Raw genomic sequence first — 24,674 nt, 5'->3', positions numbered from 1 at the left:
CAAATAATCACTCCTATGCAGAACTCCGGGTGTTGGCTGGCCGGGTCAGCCCTGGGCCAAGGTTAAACTTTCTTTAAACGGGTGCTAATTAAGCCCGGGCCCATGATCATCCTACCTCAAATTCTAAATACCATCCAATTGGATCACTAGGGATTTCTTATCCACCCTCTATCCGCCGTGAACCATATATCTTTATTATGAATTGAGAGATGTGTGACTGACGTGATAAAGAGTGAATAAGAAAAATAAATAAGAGATTTGGGCTCCAATTCCAATCGAACATGCTGTTTTTCGGTTTTCAATTGAAAATATCACTTCAACAACATGTAAATTCAAAGAAATTGTCACCAAGTTTCAATACGATATGGGACCCACCAAACGCTCCTTCAAGATTTATAATTAGACCCGACCCGTTTCAAAAATCTCTCACTCAATTAAATTCTCGCTCTCTCTCTCTTTGCAGCTGCAATCAAACTGCAAAGAAGGGAGTAGTAGTGTTAGTAGTAGTAGAACAAATGGAAATGTAATCTGAATTGTGACAAACTTCTTCTTCTTTATCAGTAGAGACCCCATACTTTTTTATTAGTTTTCTAATTCTTTTTGACTACCCATTTCAGGTTTGATATCAGCGAGATGTTGGCAGCTTTCCTGGCTTCAACTCCTGTGCTCTCCCAGTCATGGCGCCTCTGCATCCTCGCAAATGCTACAGAAGGCGGAGGATTCATGGTTGATCAATTTGGAGACGTGGGTTACATTGCTTTTTCTGGGTTACAATCGTTTACTGGACTGAACCTGGACGGAAACAGCTTGGTGCAATTGCATGATGCCAGTAGTAGTACTACTGGGTTTTCCTTCTCGTTGCATGAAAGCGAAGAAGACGAAGAGCCTCCCATGGTTCATGCTGGTTTCTTTCAGACCTTCCACTCTCTTTGCACCAACAGTTGCTTCAAAAATGAGGTTTGATTCTACCTTTCTCGTTAATTCAATCTTCTTGTGTATTGCTAGGGTTCTGAGTTCTGAGTTCTGAGTTCTAGTTTACGAGTCACACTGGCGTCAATGGTTGACGAACTGAAATTTTCATGTTCTGGTTTTCATGACTCGTGAGCAATATCGTCAATGGCGATGATCTTAGCTCAGTTGTAGGTTGTTTGATCAAATTGTCACTTAGTAACACATGCAAGTACGTAGAGTTTATCATCAAGGAGGCTAGCTCCAGAGAGTACTGGGCAATGGCTACATTTAACAGCCATTGCTAGCTCTAGACCCAGTTCAAAAGCTGCTGCATTCCACAGCTGATGAATCAGGTGGGATCCATGGCATTTGCTAGATTTGAGGACTGTGATCATCCAATCTGGTCAGTTCTAGTCATGAATATAAGATCTATCTCTTGGATGGACAGTGTGGTTATATAAACTACTCTAACCCCGTTTGATTCAGGTCATATATATATGGTTTGCAGTTCTTTTGCTTTTTGGGTTTTTTTTCTTTTTTCTATTTCTTCAATCCAAGGGATATTTTGCCCCTATGGTCCTATCTGACCACACAATTCGCCAAACCGGCCGGTTCAAGTTTAGAGGTTGTTCTCTGAACTATGTGGCCTTATAATTGTCTTGGGAAACGTGCTTTGTGGTAGTTGAAAACTTGGTGAACGATTCCATTGATATGACTCGGACTCGGTCGAGTTGGAACGGTTTTGTCCATTGCTTTTTTTTTTTGGGTAACCATCTCTTATTATTGGGGTATCTGTAATAAAGTTAATTACTATAATCCATTAATAGAAATGTATGTACTTAGAATAGCTATTTCTTTTAGAAAATGATCTTGATTTGTTATAAGAAATGTAAGGGCCGAGTCTTACTGTGGATTTTGCACAATTGGTACAACCTGGTGGGTTGATTTGGGATGACTACCCAGTCAACTCGATCAACAGTTTTAAACCATGGTTGAAATTTTGAAGAGAGGATGAAATACTAAAATTAGAATTTTTAAGGGTTTTATGAGAGAATTTGATAACATTGATTTCATTAGAAATGGAACTAAATTTAAAATTAAAGAATGGCACAACTTCCCCTTAGTCAGAACTAACAGTCCTCATCAGTAGGTTAGTATGACCTGGCCTCTAATTTCTAAGCATATCTTGAAGGAAAAACTTTGGCTGTTCTAAAAAAAATAAGGTGTTTCCAAGCTGTTTTTTTTTTTTTCAAACAGCCAAACTTTTCTCCTTTTTGATTCTACTGTTCTTAGTGGTCGGTGGTTGTGATTGGGTAAAGCCTGCATTAGCCTTGGTAAAAGAGAATATTTATGAGAAGTTATAGTTAAAATGAAAAAAAAATAAAGATAGAAGTAAAAAAAGAAAAAAAATAATAGATAATATTAATATTGAAATATTAAAGTAAGATCAGTACAAAAAGATATCTAAAAGCAAATATGAAAAAAAAAATAGAAAATATAATAAGATAATTAACAATAGTAAAATTATAATAATTAATGGTTAACTTATAAAATATGGTTATTTTTTAATTATAAATTCCACATAATTGTGTATATTATGTATGTATGCTGTGTGTATGTAAATGAATCATCCAAATATGAAATAATTACATGGATCTGGTTTGGACCTTCAGAGTCCATTGACAGCCCTAGATGATCTTGAGCCAGAACAGCTCAACAGCCTCAACTGGTTTGGTCTGCCAGCCTAGTCTGGCCATATGGGTTTCACAACAGTAGTTGAAAGGTTACCATTTTCTAATTCTTTTAAAATACAATCAAAACAACCCACCTTGTTGTACCATCTAATTCGTGACTACTTGAATGAAATAACAAAATGGAATTGGCCCTTGAAAATGACCGTGGATGCAGTTATCAATCTTAGAATCCACCAAGAATGGTTTATATAGATGTTTATATTATCATACAAAAGTTCAAGGACTGAAGTTATTCATTATCATTATGTTTATGCCTATATGCAGATAATAAAATTAATGGAGAAAAGCAAGGCAGTGATAGTTACAGGACACTCAATTGGAGGAACAATAGCCTCTCTTGCAACTCTTTGGTTGCTCTTTCATTTACAATCTTGCTCCTCTCCTCATTCAGTCCTCTGCATTACCTTTGGTTCTCCATTACTAGGTAATAAGTCCTTCTCGAAAATGATCCTCAGAGAAAAATGGGGAGGAAAGTTTTGCCATGTTGTTTCCAAACACGATGTTGTCCCGAGGTTATTCTTTGCTCCCCTCATCCCTGTAGCTCCACAACTAAATAAATTACTGCAATTCTGGCACTTCTTCGTGAAATCTCCACAGTTTGGTAGTCTTGAAGCAGGATTATCCAATGAAGAGAAAACTAAATTTTATCATCACATAATGGATCATACTGAAGCTGCTGCAGCTGAAAAAGATGGGTCAAAGAGCTGTTCATATCGGCCATTTGGGTGTTACCTGTTCTGCTCTGAAAAAGGAGCAGTTTGCATCAACAATGCGATGGCAGTAACCCAAATTCTGCATTTGATTTTCACAACAGGTTCAGCTGATTCTTACATAGATGATCACCTCAATTATGGAGATGTTATATTGAAAGTCTCTCGACTATTCTTGAGGAGGAGAAGCTTCACACAGGGGGTTCTTCCTGAGTCATGCTATGAAGCTGGGATTTCATTGGCAATGGAGGCCTTAGGAATAGATTGCCAGGTAGTTTTCTGACTCCTCTCTTTTGTCTACTTCTTTCTGTAAGAACCAATTTCTGTGTAAATAAAACAATTGATTGATGGATCGTTCTTCTTGAGCATTTTCCTACCAGGTTCTTTCCTATATCCCAAAACACTAAACTGATCTGAAAATCTTAACAATCACAATTAGATGAATTTGGAAGTTATTATGCCTTTAGAAGGAGTAGTACTTCATGAAAGTGTTAATTAAGGTTGTGTTTGATTTGATAGAAAATAACAAAGAAACAGAAAGTTGAGAGAAAGTTCCTAAAGGAATTTTACAAAAATCCTTTAGAACTTTCCCTAAACTTTCTGTTCCTCTCTTATTTTCTATCAAAGCAAAGATAGCATAAGTTGATTAACTAAAGCATCATATTAGCCTGGTCAGGAGCTATATGCCCCATATGTGTTGCACAATATTGGTAAATCTGATTGGTGAGCATTTGTATTTAATAGTTGATCAATAGATGATTGATCAGAATTTGTTATTGTTGTTATATGCTGAAATTGTATTGAAACCCAAGTAAATTGTATGGGTATGACTGCAAAAGTTCTGTATCAGATGCTCTTCAATTCCACTCATACAAGTAGGCTTGAAATCTCTGCTTAATATAGGGGACATAAGAAATGTTGTTGTTCTTATCCTTCTTTTCTAAATAACCTGCAGGACATAGTTGCAGGGCCATTGGTGGAGAGCCTCAAGTTGGCAAAGCAGTCGGGCCGTAGGCTAAACCTAAAAAGCGCCGAGCTTGCAATTAGTCTAGCCAAGATAACACCTTATAGAGCTGAAATTGAGTGGTACAAAGAAAAATGCGACAATTCTGCCGATCAAAAAGGATACTATGACTCCTTCAAGCTCAGGGGTGCATTTAAGGGAGGCTTTCGGGTCAACATGAACAGGTTAAAGCTTGCTTTGTTCTGGGATGAAGTAATTAGCTTGATGGAGAGCAATCAGCTACCCCATGATTTTCACAAGAGAGCAAAGTGGGTCAATGCATCCCACTTCTACAAACTCCTTGTTGAACCACTGGATATAGCTGAATATTATAGGGAAAATATGCACATAACGAAAGGTCATTATCTAACTCATGGAAGAGAGAGGAGATATTTGATCTTTGATAAATGGTGGAGAGATAGAGAAGATGTTAATGAAAATGATAACAAAAGGACCAGGTTTGCAAGCTTGACTCAAGATTCATGCTTTTGGGCAAAGGTGGAAATGGCAAAGGAGTGGATGCAGAATGCTAAGAATGAGATTGACCCAAATAAGTTAACTGTGCTTTGGGACAACCTGAATGGTTTTCAATCCTATGCTAGGCAACTGGTTGAGAGTAAAGAGGTCTCTAAGGATGTTCCGGCAAAGAATTCAAGCTATAGTTTGTGGTTGGAAGAATGGAAGGAGTTCCAGGCATCAGTGCTGTTGCAAATTCCTAATGGGTTGTGAAGTGGTTATTCATCATTAGGAGATAAGAAAAGGAAGCATTGTAGTTCCATGTATTATACATGTTAGTGATGAATAGGTAGTCTTGTACTGAAATACTTTGTTATCTGTATTGAAGTACTTTTTTTTTCTTACTTTGTTTGTCTCAGTTGTGCTTGGATTAGGAAAGCTGTTACAGTCCTTAAGGTTAGATATGGCTTGGATTGACATGTTGCAACAGTGTTGGTCTATTGAATTTAGGGGGTGTCAATTGGAGTGGATTTGGTCCAATCGGATCCAGTCCAATGTGAGTCCATTACAAATGGACCAAGTCCAATCCAATCCGATGATTATTTTGGACCAGCCCAATTCAATGTCTGGACCATCGATCCAATCTGTTCAAATTGTTTTAATTTAGATTGGTTATAACCCAAACCCGGTCCACATTGACACCTATAGCTTCTATCAATGGACTAGATATTGGCTCAATCCAACCCAATCCAATATAAATTCATTACAGATGGACGAGGTCCAATCCAATCCAATAAATACTTTGGACCATTAAGTCTTAACTGCTCCAATTCAATATGTCATGTTGGTCCGTCCAATCCAAAACCGGTCCATCGACACCCGTACTATTGATCAAGCATGCAATAATTGGCAATGGAGCCTACCCCCATATTGCATTTTTAGTTTTGGTAATACATAGTGAGGACTAGGACTCCAGCTATGGAGTTATGGCAAGGGATGACAAGGATTGTTTTGTAGCAACGGGTTTTGGTGCTTCATTAGCTTCTTCTTCATTAGAAGCAGAAGTTATGGGCTTATGTCTTTAAACGATTCGGAAATGGAATCGTTCTGGTCACCGGTTCAATTGTCCAGTTCGAACAAGCGGCCTGTACTAACAATAAAAATTAAAAAATATATATATAAAAAACTGTCAAAAACCGTTGAGCGGGTTGACGGGTCAATAGGTTGACCACCCGGATCAACGAGTCATTGACTGATTCAACAGTTTTTTGCCAGGGACCGGGTTTGCAATAAAATGAAACCAGTTGCCTAAATGATTCCCAGGCTAATGCTTCGATCGTCCCGGTCAACGAAGGTTCGAAAACCATGCTTTGAAGTGTGGTTTTGTCAATATAGTTTTGGAAATTGACTCTAGTCTGTAGGGTCAGTTCAACTATATATGTAGCAGATAAAATTGCATGTAGAAAATGATATTTGTTTTCTCATAAAGATGCTATCACCTTGTCAAAGAATCTTTTTATTTGGTTCTTGTTTTCTTTTGTTTAGCACACAAGGGTCTATTAGCGCATGGAGACTATATCTCTTTTCATCCTCTATGGTTAATAGATATATGGTGACTCAAGATTAATATGAATTCTTGATGATTAGTTTACTAAACATAGTTACATTTTGGATATGCTAGATGATTGAAGTTTTAAATCATCTAATTAATCTTACATCTTTTCAAATTAACAAGCAATTTTGACCATTCATACTATAAGAGCATAGCACTATTATCTACAGCTATGGTTAGTTTGATAGCCTAAGGTAATATCCACATGGGCCTTTAATTTCACCCAATTTGAGTTGTTTCTAAATAGAAACTAATACTTGGTCCATGGGACCAAATTGAACGAATTCCAAAGAAACAAGTGACTTGTTTCATAAATTGTTCATGAGGAACATATTTCTATTCTATAGAAATAGAAATGATGTTTGGATAGCCCTAATTCTTTAGATCAATCTACATAACATGTAAAACAAATAAAAGGGGATTGGATGATCTAACAAGATTAAAATGATCCATTTCCTCCCAATTCTATGTGTATTATATGCACATGTGTGTGTAAAATTTAAAAGACATGTTCAGAGCCCACTGTCACGGGGTGACATAATTAGGCGCTTGGCTAGAGGTTTTTTAGATGTCTCTTGAGGTTTCTAGCCAACTTTGTATGCTTTTGGGCTATTCTGAAGCGTTTTGGGGCATTCTAGAGTGTTCTCCATACGTCTAGAAAGGGTTGGATGCTGGTGGAACCTTTTGGAACCTTCTGGAACATTTTAGGTTTGTGTGGAATGTCCTAGAGTGGTTTGAAGTAATTTAGACTTGCTCTGGAGTATTCTTATACCTTATGGAATGGCATCCCCTAAAAGAGTGTAGAAGATAGAATGTTTTAGAGGTGCTTCTAGATGATGCCAAGTATACATAGTTTTAGAGGATACTTTGAGTGGGTTAGTGTATAAATTGGGGTCTCCTCTCTCATTTGCAAATCATCTAGGCTGTGAGAGCATTTTTTGAGTTATAAGCTTTATTCCATAGTGCAATACAATATTTTCCTCTTACATTACTTGATGTGCTCTTGTGCGCCTTAGTATGTGTCCTTAACACTTAAACAGCTTAGCAAGAAGGATCTTGAACATACAATTTAGTTGATTTGCTTGGAGGGCCAAGTGACTGCAACATGACTTGGCCAATGAAAGCGATCGGGTCATGACAGTACACATTCTCAAGCCATGGTTTCAAAGAAACGCCAACTTTATCATTTCTCTAGAACGCATTCTTAAAAGCGTATTCTCAACCGGAAACAGAATGAAAGATGAAATTCTCCCATCCAAACACGTTTCTGTTCTATGGGGAAATCTGGAACACTAGAAACACTCTCATGGAATAATACCAAACAATGCCATTGGGTTTTCACTTTTAACAAAAGCAAAACCTTATTTCTTTATGAAAACCAATGATAATTTTATCCAAACAAGAGGAATAAAATTCAGTCATGTTATGATCAATTGGTCTTCTAATCTTGGTTAAAAAACAATTTTTTGGGTTAGAGTTGGGTCAGCCTTGATCAGGTTCTGTGGGCCATGTTAAGCCCGACATGTTAACATTTTTTCTCTTGGTAAAGACCTACACACATTGCAACATTGAAATATTTATATATATGGGGTTATATGGAATGAGTGGCATGGGTAAGGGTGTTCACAGTTTGGTTAACTGAACCATGAGCTAATTTTTTATACCAATCTGGGAACCGAAGTCAAACCAAAATCTATCGGTTAACTAATTGATCAGTTTGGTTTTTGACTAATTCAGTCCATTTTCTCAATTTTTATATGTTTAATATATATTATAAAAGTATATAAATACTATAAACATATATAATATATTATATTATAAATAATTTAATATATATATATATATATATTAATATATATAATATATATCAGTCGGTTTGGTTGACTTTCAGTTTTTCTTTTAGGTTAATCAAAAACGACCTATTACCACTTGTTTTTCAAAACACGAAACCAAAACTGAATCGATTGGTTTGATTAACCGGATTTTTTCGACTTCCTTGATTTGGTTCAGTTTTTCGATTTTTTGTTGAGAGCCCTAGGCATGGATTTGTTAGGGTGGGGTGTAACTCAAGGTTGGCCCAAATTAGCATTTTACACTATTTTGACTTGGGCCTTTAGGCCAAATCGATTCAAATTTTGGCAAAAGCCTAACCCAAACCTAATGGGTGCAACCATGCAACTTGGGCAGGGTGGAGGTCAACCCAAGCCTGATTCTAAAAGGTGCAAACCTTGGGTTCAGGCCTGGTCCAACCCAAGCTTAGCCTAATACAACTTGGACCAGGCCCTGGCTTAATTGGATTTGGGCAAATTGGTCAGGTTTTAAAGAGTTTATGTACATACCACCTTTTATTGGGCTTTTTGGTCCAATTTAAGGGCAAAATAGATTAAATGTATGTATTTATTCGAATGGGCTCAGGTTAAATTGGGCCCGAATTAGATTAGGCCGGGTTCAGGATTAGTTCAACCCAAGCCCAATCCAAATTTAAATTAGGCCCCAGTCTCCAGGCCCAGGACCAGCCCGAAAACTTAGGCCCAACATGTTCAAAAACTCAGAATAGATCAGGTCGGGCTCGGGTTCGACCCGCCCAATTGCACCTCTAATAAAACCCTAGAGTCCAAGGAATCCAACCTCACGTCTTCGTCTACAAGAACAGAGTACCGAAGGCCGACGGATTTTCCTTTTGATTCTTCAATTTCACTTTTTTGTTCATGTTTTCGTCTTTGATTTTGATTGAGAACGACGGCGACCGACAACGAACTCGGCATTCAAAAGCAGTGTCTACCCAAGTTTTCATCTTTGCTCAAGGCGACTACCCGTGAATCCGACGACCCAAGGCAGCGGCGACCACCATTAAATCCGGCGACCCAATGCAGCGGCACCACCCTCTTTGAGTCTATCGTCCAAAATTCAGAGGGGCTTTATGTAGCATTGAACCAATTACCACCCTCTTGGGTCTGGCGACCAGAAGCAGCGACTTTACGCCTTCACCAGCGAGCGAACGGTAAATATATCTTCTGATTTAGGTTGAAATAATCCTTTTATTCAACTAAATAGAACCTTAATCCCAAATTCCGGACGTATTTAGGGTCAGTTACATGAATCTTTAGATCATTTCTTACAAGTTCAGTCCATGTCTTCTTTGGCTTTCGGCATGCACTTTTTGAGCCTTCTAGAGGAACTTTCCAATTCCAAGTTTTTAGTCAATTGCAGAGAAAAAAACCCCAGATAACAATTTAGGACCTTTTGCAAAATAAATGACCATAAACTATTTTGGGCTTTCACGGTCTTTCTCGAGGCCACCTGCTTCTTTACTGAAATAAGTTTTGAATTTTGCTGATCGTGATTTCTTTGTTGCTCCATCGAATTCATTCGAATTATCCAAAACTTTAAACCAGGGTTTCAGTAGTTAAGTGGTTTCCATTGAAAATAGCCAACATTGCTCTAAAGCCAATCCAGAAATCATTATGTAGACTTTTGGAGGAGAAATTCATCTCGTTGTTGCAGACATGTAGGGATCTAAAACACCTCCAGCAGATCCAAAGCCAAATAATCATCCATGGTCTTGAACAAAATGAATACGTCCTGCCTAAAATTGTTGCAGCGTGTGCAAAATGGAATAAGATGGGGTACGCCCGCCTGGTATTTGATCAAACTCCGGACCCAAATGCTATCCTCTGGAATGCGATGTTCAAGGGGTATGCAGAGAATAAATTCTATAGAGAGACATTGGTTCTATTTTGCCAGATGAAGAGTAAGGATGTCAAGCCAAATGCTTATACCTTCCCCTTTGTGATCAAATCATGCGGGAAGATCCTTGATTTGGGTGGAGAGGAAGTGCATTGCTTTGTAATTAAAAATGGGTTTGAAGCGAACTCATTTGTAGGGACTACATTGATTGATATGTATTCGGAAAGGGGTGCAATTCAGTTAGCTTATCAGGTGTTTTCTGAGATGGCCGCAAAGAATGTGGTTGCATGGACAGCAATTGTAAGAGGGTACATTATATATGGTGATGTTGGATCTGCACGCCTCCTCTTTGACCTGACACTTGAGCGTGATGTCATTCTCTGGAATACTATGATCTCAGGTTATATTGAATCCAAGAATCTAGTGGAAGCAAGACGACTCTTTGATGAGATGCCAAATCGAGATGTGATGTCTTGGAACACTATGTTGACTGGATATTTTAACAATGCAGACCTTGAGTCAGGTGAAAGGCTTTTTGAAGAAATGCCAAACAGAAACATATTCTCTTGGAATGGTTTGATTGGAGGTTATGTCCTCAATGGTCAGTTCTTCAAGGTTTTGAGTGCTTTTAAGAGGATGTTAATGGAGTCTGATGTTACACCTAATGATGCAACGCTTGTGAGTGTTTTTTCTGCTTGTGCAAGGCTAGGGGCTCTAGATTTGGGTAAGTGGGTGCATGTCTATGCAGACAACAATGGGTTTAAGGGGAATGTATATGTTGGCAATGGATTGATTGACATGTACGCAAAATGTGGGAGCATACAAAATGCTATCAGCGTGTTCAACAATATGGTTTCAAGAGATTTGATCACTTGGAACAGCTTTATTGGTGGGTTGGCTATGCACGGACATGGGATTGATGCTCTGAATGCTTTTGATCAGATGAAAAATGCTGGGGAAAGACCAGATGGAATCACCTTTGTTAGCATATTGTCGGCTTGCACACATATGGGTCTAGTTGAAAAAGCATTTCTGTATTTCCAATCCATGGTTGATGACCATTCCATCGTGCCTCAGATTGAACATTATGGATGCATGGTTGATCTTCTAGCCCGAGCTGGTTTGCTCAATGAGGCTATGGATTTCATAAATAAGATGCCTATTAAAGCTGATGCTGTTATATGGAGTGCACTGCTTGGGGCTTGTCGGATATACAAAAATGTCCAATTGGCTGAGCTAGCTCTTGAACGGCTTATTGAGCTCGAGCCAAAGAACCCTACAAATTATGTGATGCTTTCAAATATATATGCGGATATTGGGAGGTGGGGAGATGTAGCTCGACTGAAAGTTGTTACAAGGGAGATGGGGGTTAGAAAATTACCAGGGTGTAGCTTGATTGAGGTCAATGATAATGTTACTGAATTTTACTCGTTAGATGAGAAGCATCCTCAGAGAGAGGAGATTTATGGGGCTTTGAGGGGACTGACAGAGTTATTAAAGCCATCCAATTATGACCTAGACCTAAAGGAATTTGAGGAGGTAACATGAAAAAAATAAAGAGATGCCATGAATAATGAAAGCAAAAACTACTCCCCAGCCTTGTTAACACATTGATTGAAAATTGAAAGCCTTTGGTTTATTTGGAAAAATAGAAATAATAAGGTTTTCAAGAATTCTGCGCTCCCTCCTCAGCTCCTACTTGATAAAGCTATTGCATTGGCTAAAGACTTTGTGGCTATTATTAATGAATTAAATGCTGTGTTGCTGATAAAAAAAGAATTCCTAGCTATTGGGAGGGACTGCTCTCTCCTTCGGGGTGAGTTGAAGAAGATAATTTGTATCCAATGGATCCCCTAGCCGAGAGTTTCATTAAAATAAACTTGGATGCATCCAAAAAAGACAATGGGGGATGTGCGATTAGGTGGGCTTGCTTGCAATCCTAGTGGCTGTGTGCTTAGTATTTTTTTCCAGGGCGGTTGGGTACTCAACAGTAAATGTTGCTGAGGCTTGGGCAGCTTTGGAAGCTCACAGGTTGGCTCATGCTTCAGGAGGGAAGCCGTAATCATTCAAGGGGACTCAAAGGTCATGGTGGACTGCCTGAAGGGAAGAGTAGATGAGTAGATCCACCATGAAATGTCAAGCCCATATGATTCCTGTTTTGAGATTAGCCGTTGTTTAGCCTAAATGTTCGGTACTCCCATATTCTTTGAGAGGTGAATGCTGCTGCTGATTGGTTGGCTGATGCGGGGCACAATGACCAGCCCTTTCATCCATAGGTTCAAATGGTTGTTTTGAGCTAGTTTTGTTGTAGTGATCCTCGGGGTCGGGCTACTCCAGGCATGTGTAGTCCAGTTTCTTCTCCTTGATACCCAAAACAAAGTTTTTCTCCACATTTTTTACTGTATCAAGTTTTCCTCCATCCCTTGAATCTACAGATAATTAATGTTAAATTTATACAGCACTCCAGTTTTGTGTAGATAATCCTGACTTCTGAAATAACTATTCTCTTGTCTGCAATTTCCCTGTTTTGAATTATATGTTTACTAGCAGTGACCCATGTGATGCATGGGCTGCTTTTTAAAAATGTAATTTTAAGGAAAAAAAATGAAGTAATAGTGATTTACTAAAGTTTTCTTTTCCTTTTTAGTTATTGAGCTTCAAACTTATTCCTTTTTATATAGCCAAAAAATGTGCTTAACATGAGATCAATAACCATGTTAAAAAACAATTTCAAATTTGAACTGATGAAGATAACCAAAGATTCACTTTTAAGTGTTTTTTATTGTCGAACCAAAAGAATCGATGACACAAATTTTCATTAAATTAATAAAAGAATAGAGAAAACCTAATAACTCATGGGAAGGAGAAGTGGTTTCTTTAGACTTTTATATAAGAAGAAAATTGGTTCACCCCATATACTAAAAGATATTCAAGAGGAATTTAATGGGGAGGGGAGATGTTTTACAAACATTGACTACAAGGAGAGAGAGATGGTGTTATTAAATGAAGACCCATGAGGGTTTTAATTTTTCCTTGTTATATTTTTAATGATTTCATTTAAAAGTAAACATGCACACGTGCAAGAAAGGAGAATAGGAGAAGGCACATGTGAGCTTTATGGTGAGAAGACACCTCACCTCCCCTCTTTCTTCTTTATCTTTATATATATATATACCAATTGGTCAGAAGTGTAGTTACGTATGATGATGATGAAGTAGAATATCAAGACTATGAAGGCCACATGTGTTGTCTACAGGTCTACAGCAGTCTTCTTTGTTTTTGGGAACGATGGTTATTCCTTTAATGCAAGTATAGATGTCACCAAAGTGAAGAAACTTCATACTGTTACATTTATCCATGACCAAACCATTTGAAATTTGGAATCAGATGGTTAATATTTAATCCGCTGAACTGTCAACAATTGAATGTCACTTTTATTTATTTATTATTTTTTTTTGAAAAAGGTAATTGTATATTAGTATAGATCAAAAGAAATTGATGTACATACTACGTTACAAAAAACACTCCCCCATACAGGGTTCATGAAAGCAATGAATTGTTGCCGTACAAAAAGTCCATGTAAGCTCTTGATTTGGCAAGATTTATGTGTAAAAGAGCCACAATGTCCCTGGTTTCTAAGAGGTAATGTGCTACAGTGCTAGCATCTAGGCCCTCCCTGATTTCTGACATGTGCCATTTTTGGCTTACCCCTAATGCTTCAGCTTGCAGCAAATTATTCTTATGGGTGCTGTTGATGATCTCCTGAAAATCCAGACTGATTGCCTTTACAACCTTAATTCAGGCCAAAATCAAGATCAGGAGGGATTGATTAATACTGATATTAGACACTTGTGAGGTGGGACAAGATGAACACAGTTTGGTCCATGTTGATTGGGAGTTGAGGAAATGTTAGACATTGAGGGGGCATTCTTTTCTTTTGGATTTTGAGAGGGGAAAAGTTGGTCAATGGGATTTTGATTCCCATTGATCAAGAATTCCATGTTCTTTTTTCAGATTAATGTGAGAACTAGTAAATAAGTGGTACCCCTCTCTTAGGTGGGTAAATAACTTTCCTATCAGGGGAAAGTTTTTAACACTTGAAAGTTTCTAACACTTTTAATAATTGATTTTTATGGTTAAAATTGTTATTTCCTATTTTTACTTGGGAAATAAAAAAACATGGGTAAATATACTTACATGGGTAAGTGTTTCCTAGGAAAACTTATCCAGGTAATTGCATTCACCCGAATAAATAATTTATCGAAAAGAGAGTGGGGCCTAAATGAAATAAAACTACAGTTTAACTTCAATAGCGAGTAATAGATCCATGCACAATTAAGTGATACTGTGACCAAATGGTTTCCCAAGCTAAACTCTTGGATTTCTATCATAATGTAGCCAACAAATCCTGTCTTTCTTGAATAAATCCCCTCTTCGTGGATATTTTCTGCATTGCTGACATTATCCCATTGCACATTGCATGTGATTGATTATTTGCTTGATTTTGGTATTACAAATAAACCATTGTTTTAGTATCGAGGACATGGGTCTTCAAGCACAACTATACATTACCTTTGCTAGGATATCAGCAAAACCAAAATTATGATCACATATGGCTTTTAATTATGATCACATATGATCACATATGGTTTTAGTATCCTTTGTGTTGGGAGAAACATTAAAATGAAGTTTTTTCCAACAGGTGGTTTGCACATAAACCAAGACAAACATTTATAAGATAAATAAGTGTACAAAATAGCATGATGGGACAAATGCCCACACAGTGATGACCTAGCACTGTTTATCAAATAAATGGAAGCCATACCAAACAGCCTATTAAAATTTAAACATATTCATGGGCTAAGTAGCCCGATGGTTTGGCCTAGCTTGGCCTGTCTTAAATCAGGCTTGGACAATTTTAAGTCTGTGGGCTCGGGCTTAGGCTCAGGCTCTAAAAATCGGGCCCAACTATTTTTCGGGCTAAGCTCGGGCTTTCCCAAATAAGCCCGATCCAATAATATTAAATATATAGTAGGAATTTAATATATATTTTAGTAACACAATATATTATATGATAATAAAATTAATAGCAAAAAAAGTATTATATATATATATATATATATATATATATATATATATATATATTAAATGTATAAAATATTATATAATATATAATATACTATTAAGAATATATAATTAATATGTTATAAAATACCTATCAAAGTCAGGCTTCAGGCTTTATATAGGGTCAGGCTCGGGCTCAAGATCTAGGCCCAATGATTCGGTAGGGCTCGGGCTCAGGCCTAGTATTTTTTTGTTTATAAAGAGGCAAAGCCTGGCCTGACCCATAACAAGTCTACACCTTATTAATAATTGGTTTTATTATGTGATTTGGCCTAGTTGTACAAGGTAGGCTTAATGAAAGTTTTCACGACATGGAATGGATTGAACCAGTTTCAGAACTCAAAAGCTAGGTAAGGTTGGGCTGACATTTGGATTCACTTGCACCTTAATTCTGTAGAGGTTAGTAAGTGTGGTGCATTTTTGGGTGGGAGAATTTGGGCAAAGGTGTAGTAGGGGTATCAAATCTCCTACCAACAAAATACATTCAACACTCTACTAACATGATCTATCACCGCACATCCCATACATGGCGAGCCCCACTTTTATGTGTGGTGTCAGATGATGTTGGTAGGTTGTTGGAATGTGTTCCCATCCCAACCCGCCCATGACTATTATACATCATTATCTCTTGCTTTTAGACCCTTAGAAGGCAATCTTATGATTTCAGCCATGGATTTGGGGATTTAGTATAAAAGTTGGTATTCCAGTGCTTTTGGGCGTTCTAGATCCTGAAAGGGTCCAGTTGGTAATACTCTAGGTTATAATGGTAGCTTATAGTCAAGCTTGTGCTTATAATGTAAGAAGGGAGGATGACTCTTACATGCATTTAGGAAATAAGCCCCAACTAGCGAGGGCATGATGATAAATTTGAAAGAAAAAATTGGAAATGTAAGAATTAATAGAGAAATTGCAAGTCTGTAACCATATTGGATGATTAAGCAGGGATAGAAAAAATAGTTTAAGGTGTGACACATAAGCCAGAAAGGAAAAAAACAAAGCAATAGTTCTAAAGTTCAAAAAGATGTTGTTAGGTGCTTAATAACCGCAGATGTGTTATCATGAAGGTGACAACGCTTCAGTGAAAGCTGATTCATTTGTAAGAGTTGAAGCAAAGCGGGAATTTTTAAAGAATGTTCTTGCCCCATTTATTTGATGAGCTAGTCTCTCCAACATGAACTTGCCAATGCCTGGAAAAGGAAAATTCCATGTAAATTATGGGCAATATTGTCAAAGTGTGTTGTCACACTAAATTTTAATATTCTTTCATGGAAGGAAGGTTGCGTTTGTTGGGCAAGTTTGATTATTGTTCATATATGATATATAATGAACAAAATTATTGTATGGTTGCAAGAATCAGGCTAAAAATTCTTAGACTGGTGTGATAGTACCATGAGTTGATTAGTGGCAGAAGCGGTCTCTGACATGTTGAAACTCTAGGGAAAAGTTTAAGTGAAAGTAAGTTCAATAAAATGATAAAACAAAAACTCTGTCCTTAAAATATATACATATATTTTAATATTTAGACATAAAAAAAAGGAAAAAGCTCAAATAATATTTACAAATATAAAATACATAAAAACACAGAAATTACAAAAAATATAAAAAACTATAGAAATTGCACACAAAATAAAAAGTTATTTTCAAATTCTAGAAACTATAGAAATTGAAAAACAAAATCAGAAAATAAAAGTTGTAGAAAAACACCAAAAGTTATAGAAAAACACAGAAATTGCAAATAAATAAAAAATACAAGAAATTTTATAGATGGTAGAAAATTAAAAAAATGTAAAAAAGTAGAAAAATGTAAAAAAAATAGAAATTATAAAAAATAGTAGAAATTATAACAAAACACTAAAAATGTAAAAAAAAATGAAAATTGGAAAATGAAAAAAAAACCGTTTCCTCTAACTCACCATGCAAGGGTGATTTGGCCATAAAAATTGTTATTTATGCTGACATGGACACCCCTGTTAAGAAACATTAACAGTGCACTAACAGAATGTGAGTTTTGAAAATAAAAATTTACCAACATGGTGAGTTTTAGGCATTTTGAAAAGTTGTAGTGAGTTTAAGAGAAATAGTAAAAACTCATGGTGAGTTTTTGACAATTTCCCTTATAAATTATATAAATATCACTATATATTTGTAATATACAATCATATATAAATAAGATAACTTTTGCAACATTTGGTGAAGCATTAAATTATATTTTTTGAATCATAGAAAAGTGCTGCATCATCAGAAAAAAACAAAGGCACATTCTTGGGTATGTATTTCTGAAAGCAAAGTGAGAACATTTCAGTTTGATTCAGAAAAATCACCCATGTTTCTGAAACCAACAAAGAATATAATATTAAAAACAAATATTTGTTTTCACTTGAAGAAGGCTAATTTGAGCTATAATTCAGTGTGTTACATGCAAACCAAAATCTCCTACAGACCTGCTTCATATCAGCCATGGGTCATACCAACCCACATTTAAATGGACTTAAGTTCAAAATGTAGACAAGATATAAAGATAAAAGTATATAAGAAAGATATTAATATCAATTTAATCAAAATCTCTATCTGAATATTGTATGCTGCAAGAAATATAAGACCAAACCTCCAGAGAAAATTATGGTTTTGATAAAAAAATTCAAAATGCATGGCAATTCTTGTCTAGTTCTTGAAAGATAAAAGAAAAACACCAAGTAATAAAGAATGCATTTTATGTGTTTTTGTTTTAAGAAAAACAACGTTTCTCCAACCATGTTGGACAATGCCTCGTAAAGTTAGTAAACAAATGGAAAAGCATATGGGTAAACATGAATACACTCTCTGAATGCATGCCCAAATACAAAATGAAATTAAATCTCTGAAAAAGAGTCCCTTAGACTACGTAAAAAATATATGGTAAGATGTTGCACTGGTGAATTCCATTGTTGTATGTGTCCTTCATAATCAATGGAATTTTCTTCAGCATTCTAGTTTGAATTTCCCAAGTGATGATCTAAGTTCTGGATGAGGGTCACATCAAGTGCCCCTGAAAGGGATTTATTTACTTATTTTGATAAAAGGCCCATGGAACTAATGCCACTAAAATGGAGAGAGGCAAGGACTTTGAGTTCTATATTAAACCTTTGTTTATTTGGACTCAAAGAACTGCCATCTTCTTAACTCATTCATCAGTCAGATAAGGAGTTCCTGGGACAATTTGTTTAGGAATATTCCTTAGCAGAGTTTGGATTCATTTCTACACAGGGGAGTCAAACCGGATTCAACTGCATCATTTACCATTGGACATTGTATCTTAAATATGCAAATACATCAGGGGAAGTCAAGGTTACTCCAACGACGGTAGAGGTAATTGTACTACTCCCATCAAAGGTTAAGATCCATCCACTATTTTCTGCCAAGGCGATCATGGGCATGTCTTCGGGAATTTCTTCTGATATAGGGAAGTCAAAAGCAGACAGGAAGGTGGCCAATAGGTCGGCGGTGGCTTGACACTTAATAGCTTTGGGCTATGTATATTCTATATCGTACTCATTAAGCTGCATCATCCATTTCACGAGCCTACCGGATAGGGGAGGTCTATCCATGAAAAGCTTGATCGGGTTACTTCGTGCGATGAGCCACACCTTTTGCCCCAGAATATAATGCCTAAACTTCTATGTGGCAAAGACCAAAGCCAGACACTGTTGTTTCATGTGGGAATAGTTCTTTTCTACCGCTTTGAGGGTTCTATTGGCATGGTAAATGAGAATTTCTAATTTACTCTCATCTTCTTGCGCTAACAAGCACCCTACGGCCTCCATCCACGTTGCGATATACATCCTGAACTCATGCCCATCTTTAGGCGGTGACATCGCAAGTGCCTTGGCCAATGCTTGTTTCAACCACTCAAAAGTGTCTTAGTGCTCTGGGGCCCATTTGAAATCAGCAGCCTTCTTGACCAACTTCATTAATGGTAGAGCCGCGTGTGCAAGGCTAGGAATGAATCTCCTTAGATAGGAGACTTTCCCAAGGAAGGTCTTCAATTGGGATTGATTTATTGGTGTTGGAAAGTCTATGATAGCTCTGACTTTGTGCTCATCAGGGTGTATCCCAACTTGGTCTACTCTGTAACCTAAGAATTTCCCTTATTGTACTCTGAATGCACATTTCAATGGGTTCAACCTTAGTTCGAATTCCCTGCATCTGTTAAAGATTCTCCTCAAGACTTCGGGGTGTTCCTCTTTCTTCTTAACCTTTACCACTATATCATTCACATAGCATTTGGGGTTGTCCGGCACACGTTAAAAGAACGAGCCCGGACAAATTGGAATCATGAACCAGTTGTTGCCTATTTGTAGGCTACCCCAAAAGCTCTGTTGGTTACCTATTCTATGACCCAGGAGAACAGAAGGTGTTCTGTAGTCAGAATGCCCATTTCTTAGAGGTGGATTACATCCTAAACAATCATCGTCAGGAAGTTGTTCTTGATGAGGAGAGCTTGGATGTAGTGGGAGATGTCCCACAAGTTCCAGGTAGTGACCAATCTAGAAGATCTATCCGGGTATCCAGGCCACCAGTTCGTTTTGGTTATGACCAGGATAGTTACTTGGTGGAAGCCTTGACTAGTGAGGAGGATCTCGTGACTTACGTGGAAGCTATGTTGGGCATAGACTCCCTTAAGTGAGTAGATGCCATGAGAGCTGAGATGGACTCAATGGAGACCAATGGAGTTTGGGCTCTAGTAGATCCGCCCCTCGGGGTAAAAGCAATTGGTTGCAAATGGATCTATAAGAGGAAGAATGGCCCCGATGGTAGGGTTGAAACCTACAAAGCTCGTCTGGTGGCAAAATGGTACACTCAGAAAGAGGGCATCGATTATGAGGAAACATTTTCGCCTGTGGCCATGCTTAAATCCATTAGGATCCTACTAACTGTAGCAGCATACCATGACTATGAGATTTGGAAAATGGATGTCAAAACGGCATTCCTGAATGAAGATCTTACTAAAGATATCTATATGCAGCAACCGCAAGGTTTCATAGCTGTGAGTCAAGAACACATGGTATGTAAACTAAATAGATCCATATATGGACTTAAGCAAGTTTCTAGGAGTTGGAACATCCGATTTGACTCTACTGTCAAAAAGTTTGACTTTGAACAGAACCTGGATGAGCCCTATGTTTACAGGAAGTCCAATGGGGATAAGGTTACATTTCTGGTTATGTATGTAGACGACATTCTACTCATTGGAAATGATGTAGGAATGTTTACTACAGTGGAAATGTGGTTGTCGTAGCAATTCTTCATGAAAGTTCTTAGAGAAAGCTTCCTATATACTGGGTCTTCGACTCTATAGAAATAGATCGAAGTGGATAATAGGATTATCCTATTCTGCTTACATTGACAAAACTCCAAGAAGGGAAACATTCCTTTCAGGCACGGAGTTTCTCTCTCCAAGAAGATGTCTCCCAAGACATCTGAGGAGATCGAGAACATGAAGAATGTTCCATATGCCTCTACCGTAGGGAGCATCATGTATGCCATGTTGTGCACTCGCCCCGATATTGCTCATGCGGTGAGTGTAGTAAGCAGGTATCAGGCCAACCCAAGGCAGGAGCATTGGACCGCTTGAAATGCATACTTAAGTACCTCCGAAAAACAAAAGAATTTTGTCTAATATTCGATGGTGCATCATTATAGATCCAAGGGTATACTCATGCTGATTTCCAATCAGATCCAGATGATAGAAAGTCTACATCTGGGTATGTTTTCACGATATGATCGTGTGTTGTTTTCTGAATGTCAGCAAATAGGGGTCCTATGTAGCGAAATTAACAATCCACAACCCAAGCCGAACACATTGTCGTAAATGATGCTACCTAATAAATGAATGTGTTCATTCCTAAATTTGGAATTTAGCACATCACCCATTCCACTGTTGTGTGACAACACTGGACCTACGAGAGGTTGATGTCAAGATGTAGCATCAGCGGAGAATATGGTAGACCCATTGACTAAACCACTCACATAGAAAGTGTTTGAGAAACATGTGGAAAGTTTGGGACTTCGGCTTGTACCCGATTGGACCTAAGTGCAAGTGGGAGTTGTTTGACATTGTATGCTCTTAACTCCAATCAGAATGATGTACATTATGAATTTATTGTAAATGAATAAAATACATATTTAATTCATATTCCTGTGGTGTGTTTCTGTGTAATACCTTTAAACTGGACACTTAAGAGACTCGTGTTAATTTAGAATATTCACACCCGTTGGATAAGTCTAGGGAGATTTATCTTGCCAAGGCTGACACTAGTGTGCTACCAAATGTTGGGGTGTCCTGTATCAGCCACCAGGGTGAGACCCAAGGCATATGCAGTGTAGGATTAATTGAATCTTTGAATCGGACCAGATTTCTAGTATTGCCCTGGACCTTGGAGATTTATGGGCAAAACTAGAAAGTTACACCCCTAGACTCGATTATGATACTGCACTAGGTGTCGGATTGGGCTGTCTTTGATATGCCAATCAGTGAGATCCTTAGCGGGGGTCAAAACCTGAGTATGTTGGGACAACCCGAGAATTCAACTGAGTAGGTGATCATAGTGACAGGATCAGCCCCTTTGTCGGACAAAAGTAATGATCGGGGATGCACTCTCTCTAATGGAAACCAAGACTACCGACAGCCAATTTCAATCGTTGAGATTTGTTTTGCAAAATATATTTTATATGAGATATAAAAGTATATATATTATGGTTTTCAAACGTTTGCAAAAATGTTTTAATTCCCGGGATCCATGTGAGTAGAGAGTGTAGCATTGTTCCTTGCAGCCGAGGGAGAAGTCTTCTCTTGTCGGGTAGTGTTTGATCATTATGGGCTGAGATGTTAAGTATAAGACCATTGAGGGTAATACCTGATGGGCTAATCTTGCATCTACCCACAGTCCCTGGGTGTTACAAGGTGGCTTGGCACAGGGACCACTTAGGGTAAGTGTTGGGCCCATAAAGCCCATGTGATGGGTTTCAAGGGGTGCACTATCCATAACAGTATATTTGGCCAGGCCTTGTAACAAAGGCTGAGTTGAACCCATGTGGTTGATGTGTAGATCAATGTTTGGGTCCCACGCCATACAAGGAAGCCCAACTGAGCAACAGTTTGGAAGGCTAAGTGAGCACATAACCTTATTGGGCCTAAAGCCCATTTCGAACTAGGCTGATTTGATCAGTTAAATAAGGGGCAAATTCTGATATTAGATTAGCAGATAGGATTGGGTCTTAACCCTATCCACTCAGAGAGTCCAGATCTGAATGTGATTCAGATTTGGAAACCTCCTAATAGAATTAGGAGGGGGCTGATCTAATCTGCAAATAAGATAAGGGTTTACCCTTATCACTTAAAGGGAATTCTAATCCAAATATGATTTGGATCAGCAACTCCTAATGGGATTAGGAGCTTATCCCTTTAAGCTTATAAAATGAGGAGGGGGCGGCAGCCTTTAGATGACATTCATATTCACATCCTCTTGAGAGCTGAAATCACATAAGAGAGAATTCAACATCACTACGCTAAATCTCTCTTGCCGCCTCCTTCCTGCCACCACCATATCTGCTAGTTCGATCGCCTATTCTCAGTGGGAGTGATCAAGATTGGATCTTGATATCAGTCCTTTGTAAAATGGCTAATTGGAAGTATTGCTCACGTGTCGTCCAGCTGATTCTTGTAAAAGATCTATTTCTTTTGAAGAACGCTGTTGATTCTGCTCCATCCTGCACTGCACCATCTTTAGTGGGAGCAGTCTTAGGTTCCTTCCTTGGGCGTGAACACCTCCATTGGGAGATATTGTTTATCCGTATCAGGTATATCCTTCTTCTACTACTTTTGTTCAGATCTGGTTCGGTTCTTGGTTCAAGATTGATCGTTGAAAAATATGATTTTCTAAAATAGGGAATACGATTCCCAATAGGATGCAAAGAAATTTTGAAATTCACCAATTCTATTCTACAAGATCCGAGCGTCCATACGATGAATAATCTCATCCCTTCAGTGGTATCAGAGCCAGGTTCAAATCTTGAACCAAAATGGATCAAATCTGAACCTGCGCAAATGGGCAGAAGGCGTTCTACCCAATTTGCGCAGATATAAGGTTTTTTTGGAAAGTTTGTTTCCAGTTAATGGGCGATTAATCTAAAATTAAATTTTATAAATCTAATTATTATTTAGAATTATTCTTTATAATTGTCTTGATTTATGGGTTGTTCGTACACATGGAGATTGAAATCTTGATTGGCGCAGGGAACTTGCAATTTTGCAATTTCTTGTTTATTTTATTACATTTGGTTTGTAAAATAATTTTTTTTTTTTAGACTGAATGTATAGGCATTCGATCTTATATTATTATAATAAAAATTAGGTTTTCTATTTATTTTTATTTTGGATCAAAGATGGCGGCGCAAGGAAGGAGATTTCACATATAGGAAAATCGCTATCTGCGATTTGCAGTTTATGAAACTGCAAACTGTGAGCTAGCCTCGTCTCTTCTAAGAGGAATTTCTAACACTAGATTGGTGTCGAGGAAAGTACATGTCTAACAAATGGGTACAGAGCCTGTCTGAGATAGGGGTATGTTGGCCCTGTGGTGTTGCTCTAGGATAACAGGGAAAGAAGGGATGGTACTAGAGTCATGATGACCGTGGTTGAAATTGGAGTTTGGGACACTCGGGATGGTGGCGGCAGGTGTCTATTCGGCCTGGGCAGATCGACCAAGCAAGATCTGGAGGGTGTTCCTCGTTTCCTCCATGCTTTGCTCGATCTTCTTGAAATGTTCCTCAAAGAGCGGAAGGGAAGCCTCGAACCCATAGACCTTATTCGACAAGATCTCAATGTCGGCCTAGATGGGTGTCTCCATTTTGGGTTGGTTCTCTGTTGCGATGTTGGTGTCCTCTGGAATGTCACCCTGCTCTTCGGGAATGGTGGAGAGGTTGATTCTTCTTGAGGTCATCTTTCGTCATCAAAGATGGAACCAGAGATTCTATTGTGGGAGCCGGATGTTAGGCTAGGTTGGAGGACGATCTCTTTGAAAGACGATAGAGTACCTTCAAAGAGAGTCAATGAAAGAACTCTCTCTCTCTGATACAAGGATTAGGGAAAAGGGTGTTTAGGCAAACGGTCGAGGTTTGAAAGTCTCAATGAGGGAAAATGCTTCGAACTCTATGATCTCTAACGTGAGGGGGGGGTCTTCTATTTATCAAGAAGATCCCAGGATCCTAAAAGGTAGGAAATAAGGATCTTCGCTCCGTATCGGGAATGAGAGTATATTGCTCGCTAGCAATCATTGGATGCATCACTAGGGTTTCACCACGTGTATCATGAGGATCTTTCTGAGGATTGGCTTTTCTTA

General features: G+C 38.0%; 2 protein-coding genes across 2 annotated transcripts; both read left to right on the top strand.

The window, feature by feature from the left end:
* Positions 1-379: 379 nt before the first annotated feature.
* LOC148873897 (lipase-like PAD4) lies at positions 380-5,278 on the top strand. The gene is made up of 4 exons (XM_088986623.1): positions 380-523; positions 618-957; positions 2,970-3,686; positions 4,371-5,278. The coding sequence occupies exons 1-4, from the start codon at positions 516-518 to the stop codon at positions 5,145-5,147; spliced, it is 1,842 nt and encodes a 613-aa protein (XP_088842749.1). The 5' UTR covers positions 380-515; the 3' UTR covers positions 5,148-5,278.
* A 3,839-nt stretch (positions 5,279-9,117) lies between these two features.
* Positions 9,118-12,801, top strand: LOC148873896 (Tetratricopeptide repeat (TPR)-like superfamily protein). The gene is made up of 2 exons (XM_088981808.1): positions 9,118-9,487; positions 9,991-12,801. Exon 2 carries the CDS (start codon positions 10,108-10,110, stop codon positions 11,719-11,721), a length of 1,614 nt encoding a protein of 537 aa, XP_088837934.1. The 5' UTR covers positions 9,118-9,487; positions 9,991-10,107; the 3' UTR covers positions 11,722-12,801.
* The last annotated feature ends 11,873 nt before the right edge of the window (positions 12,802-24,674 follow it).

This window comes from Nelumbo lutea, chromosome 1 (assembly GCF_056320005.1).
Source record: "Nelumbo lutea isolate HS-2025 chromosome 1, American lotus-T2T, whole genome shotgun sequence".
Lineage (NCBI taxonomy): Eukaryota > Viridiplantae > Streptophyta > Magnoliopsida > Proteales > Nelumbonaceae > Nelumbo > Nelumbo lutea.
Note: the sequence above shows the minus strand (reverse complement) of the source record. Positions and strands in the feature narration are given on the sequence as shown.

Coding starts and splice junctions, on each gene's coding strand:
- LOC148873897 (XM_088986623.1), top strand. Junction 958..2,969: donor ACAGTTGCTTCAAAAATGAG/GTTTGATTCTAC, acceptor GCCTATATGCAG/ATAATAAAATTAATGGAGAA. Junction 3,687..4,370: donor CCTTAGGAATAGATTGCCAG/GTAGTTTTCTGA, acceptor AATAACCTGCAG/GACATAGTTGCAGGGCCATT.
- LOC148873896 (XM_088981808.1), top strand. CDS start 10,108: ATGGGGTACGCCCGCCTGGTATTTGATCAAACTCCGGACCCAAATGCT.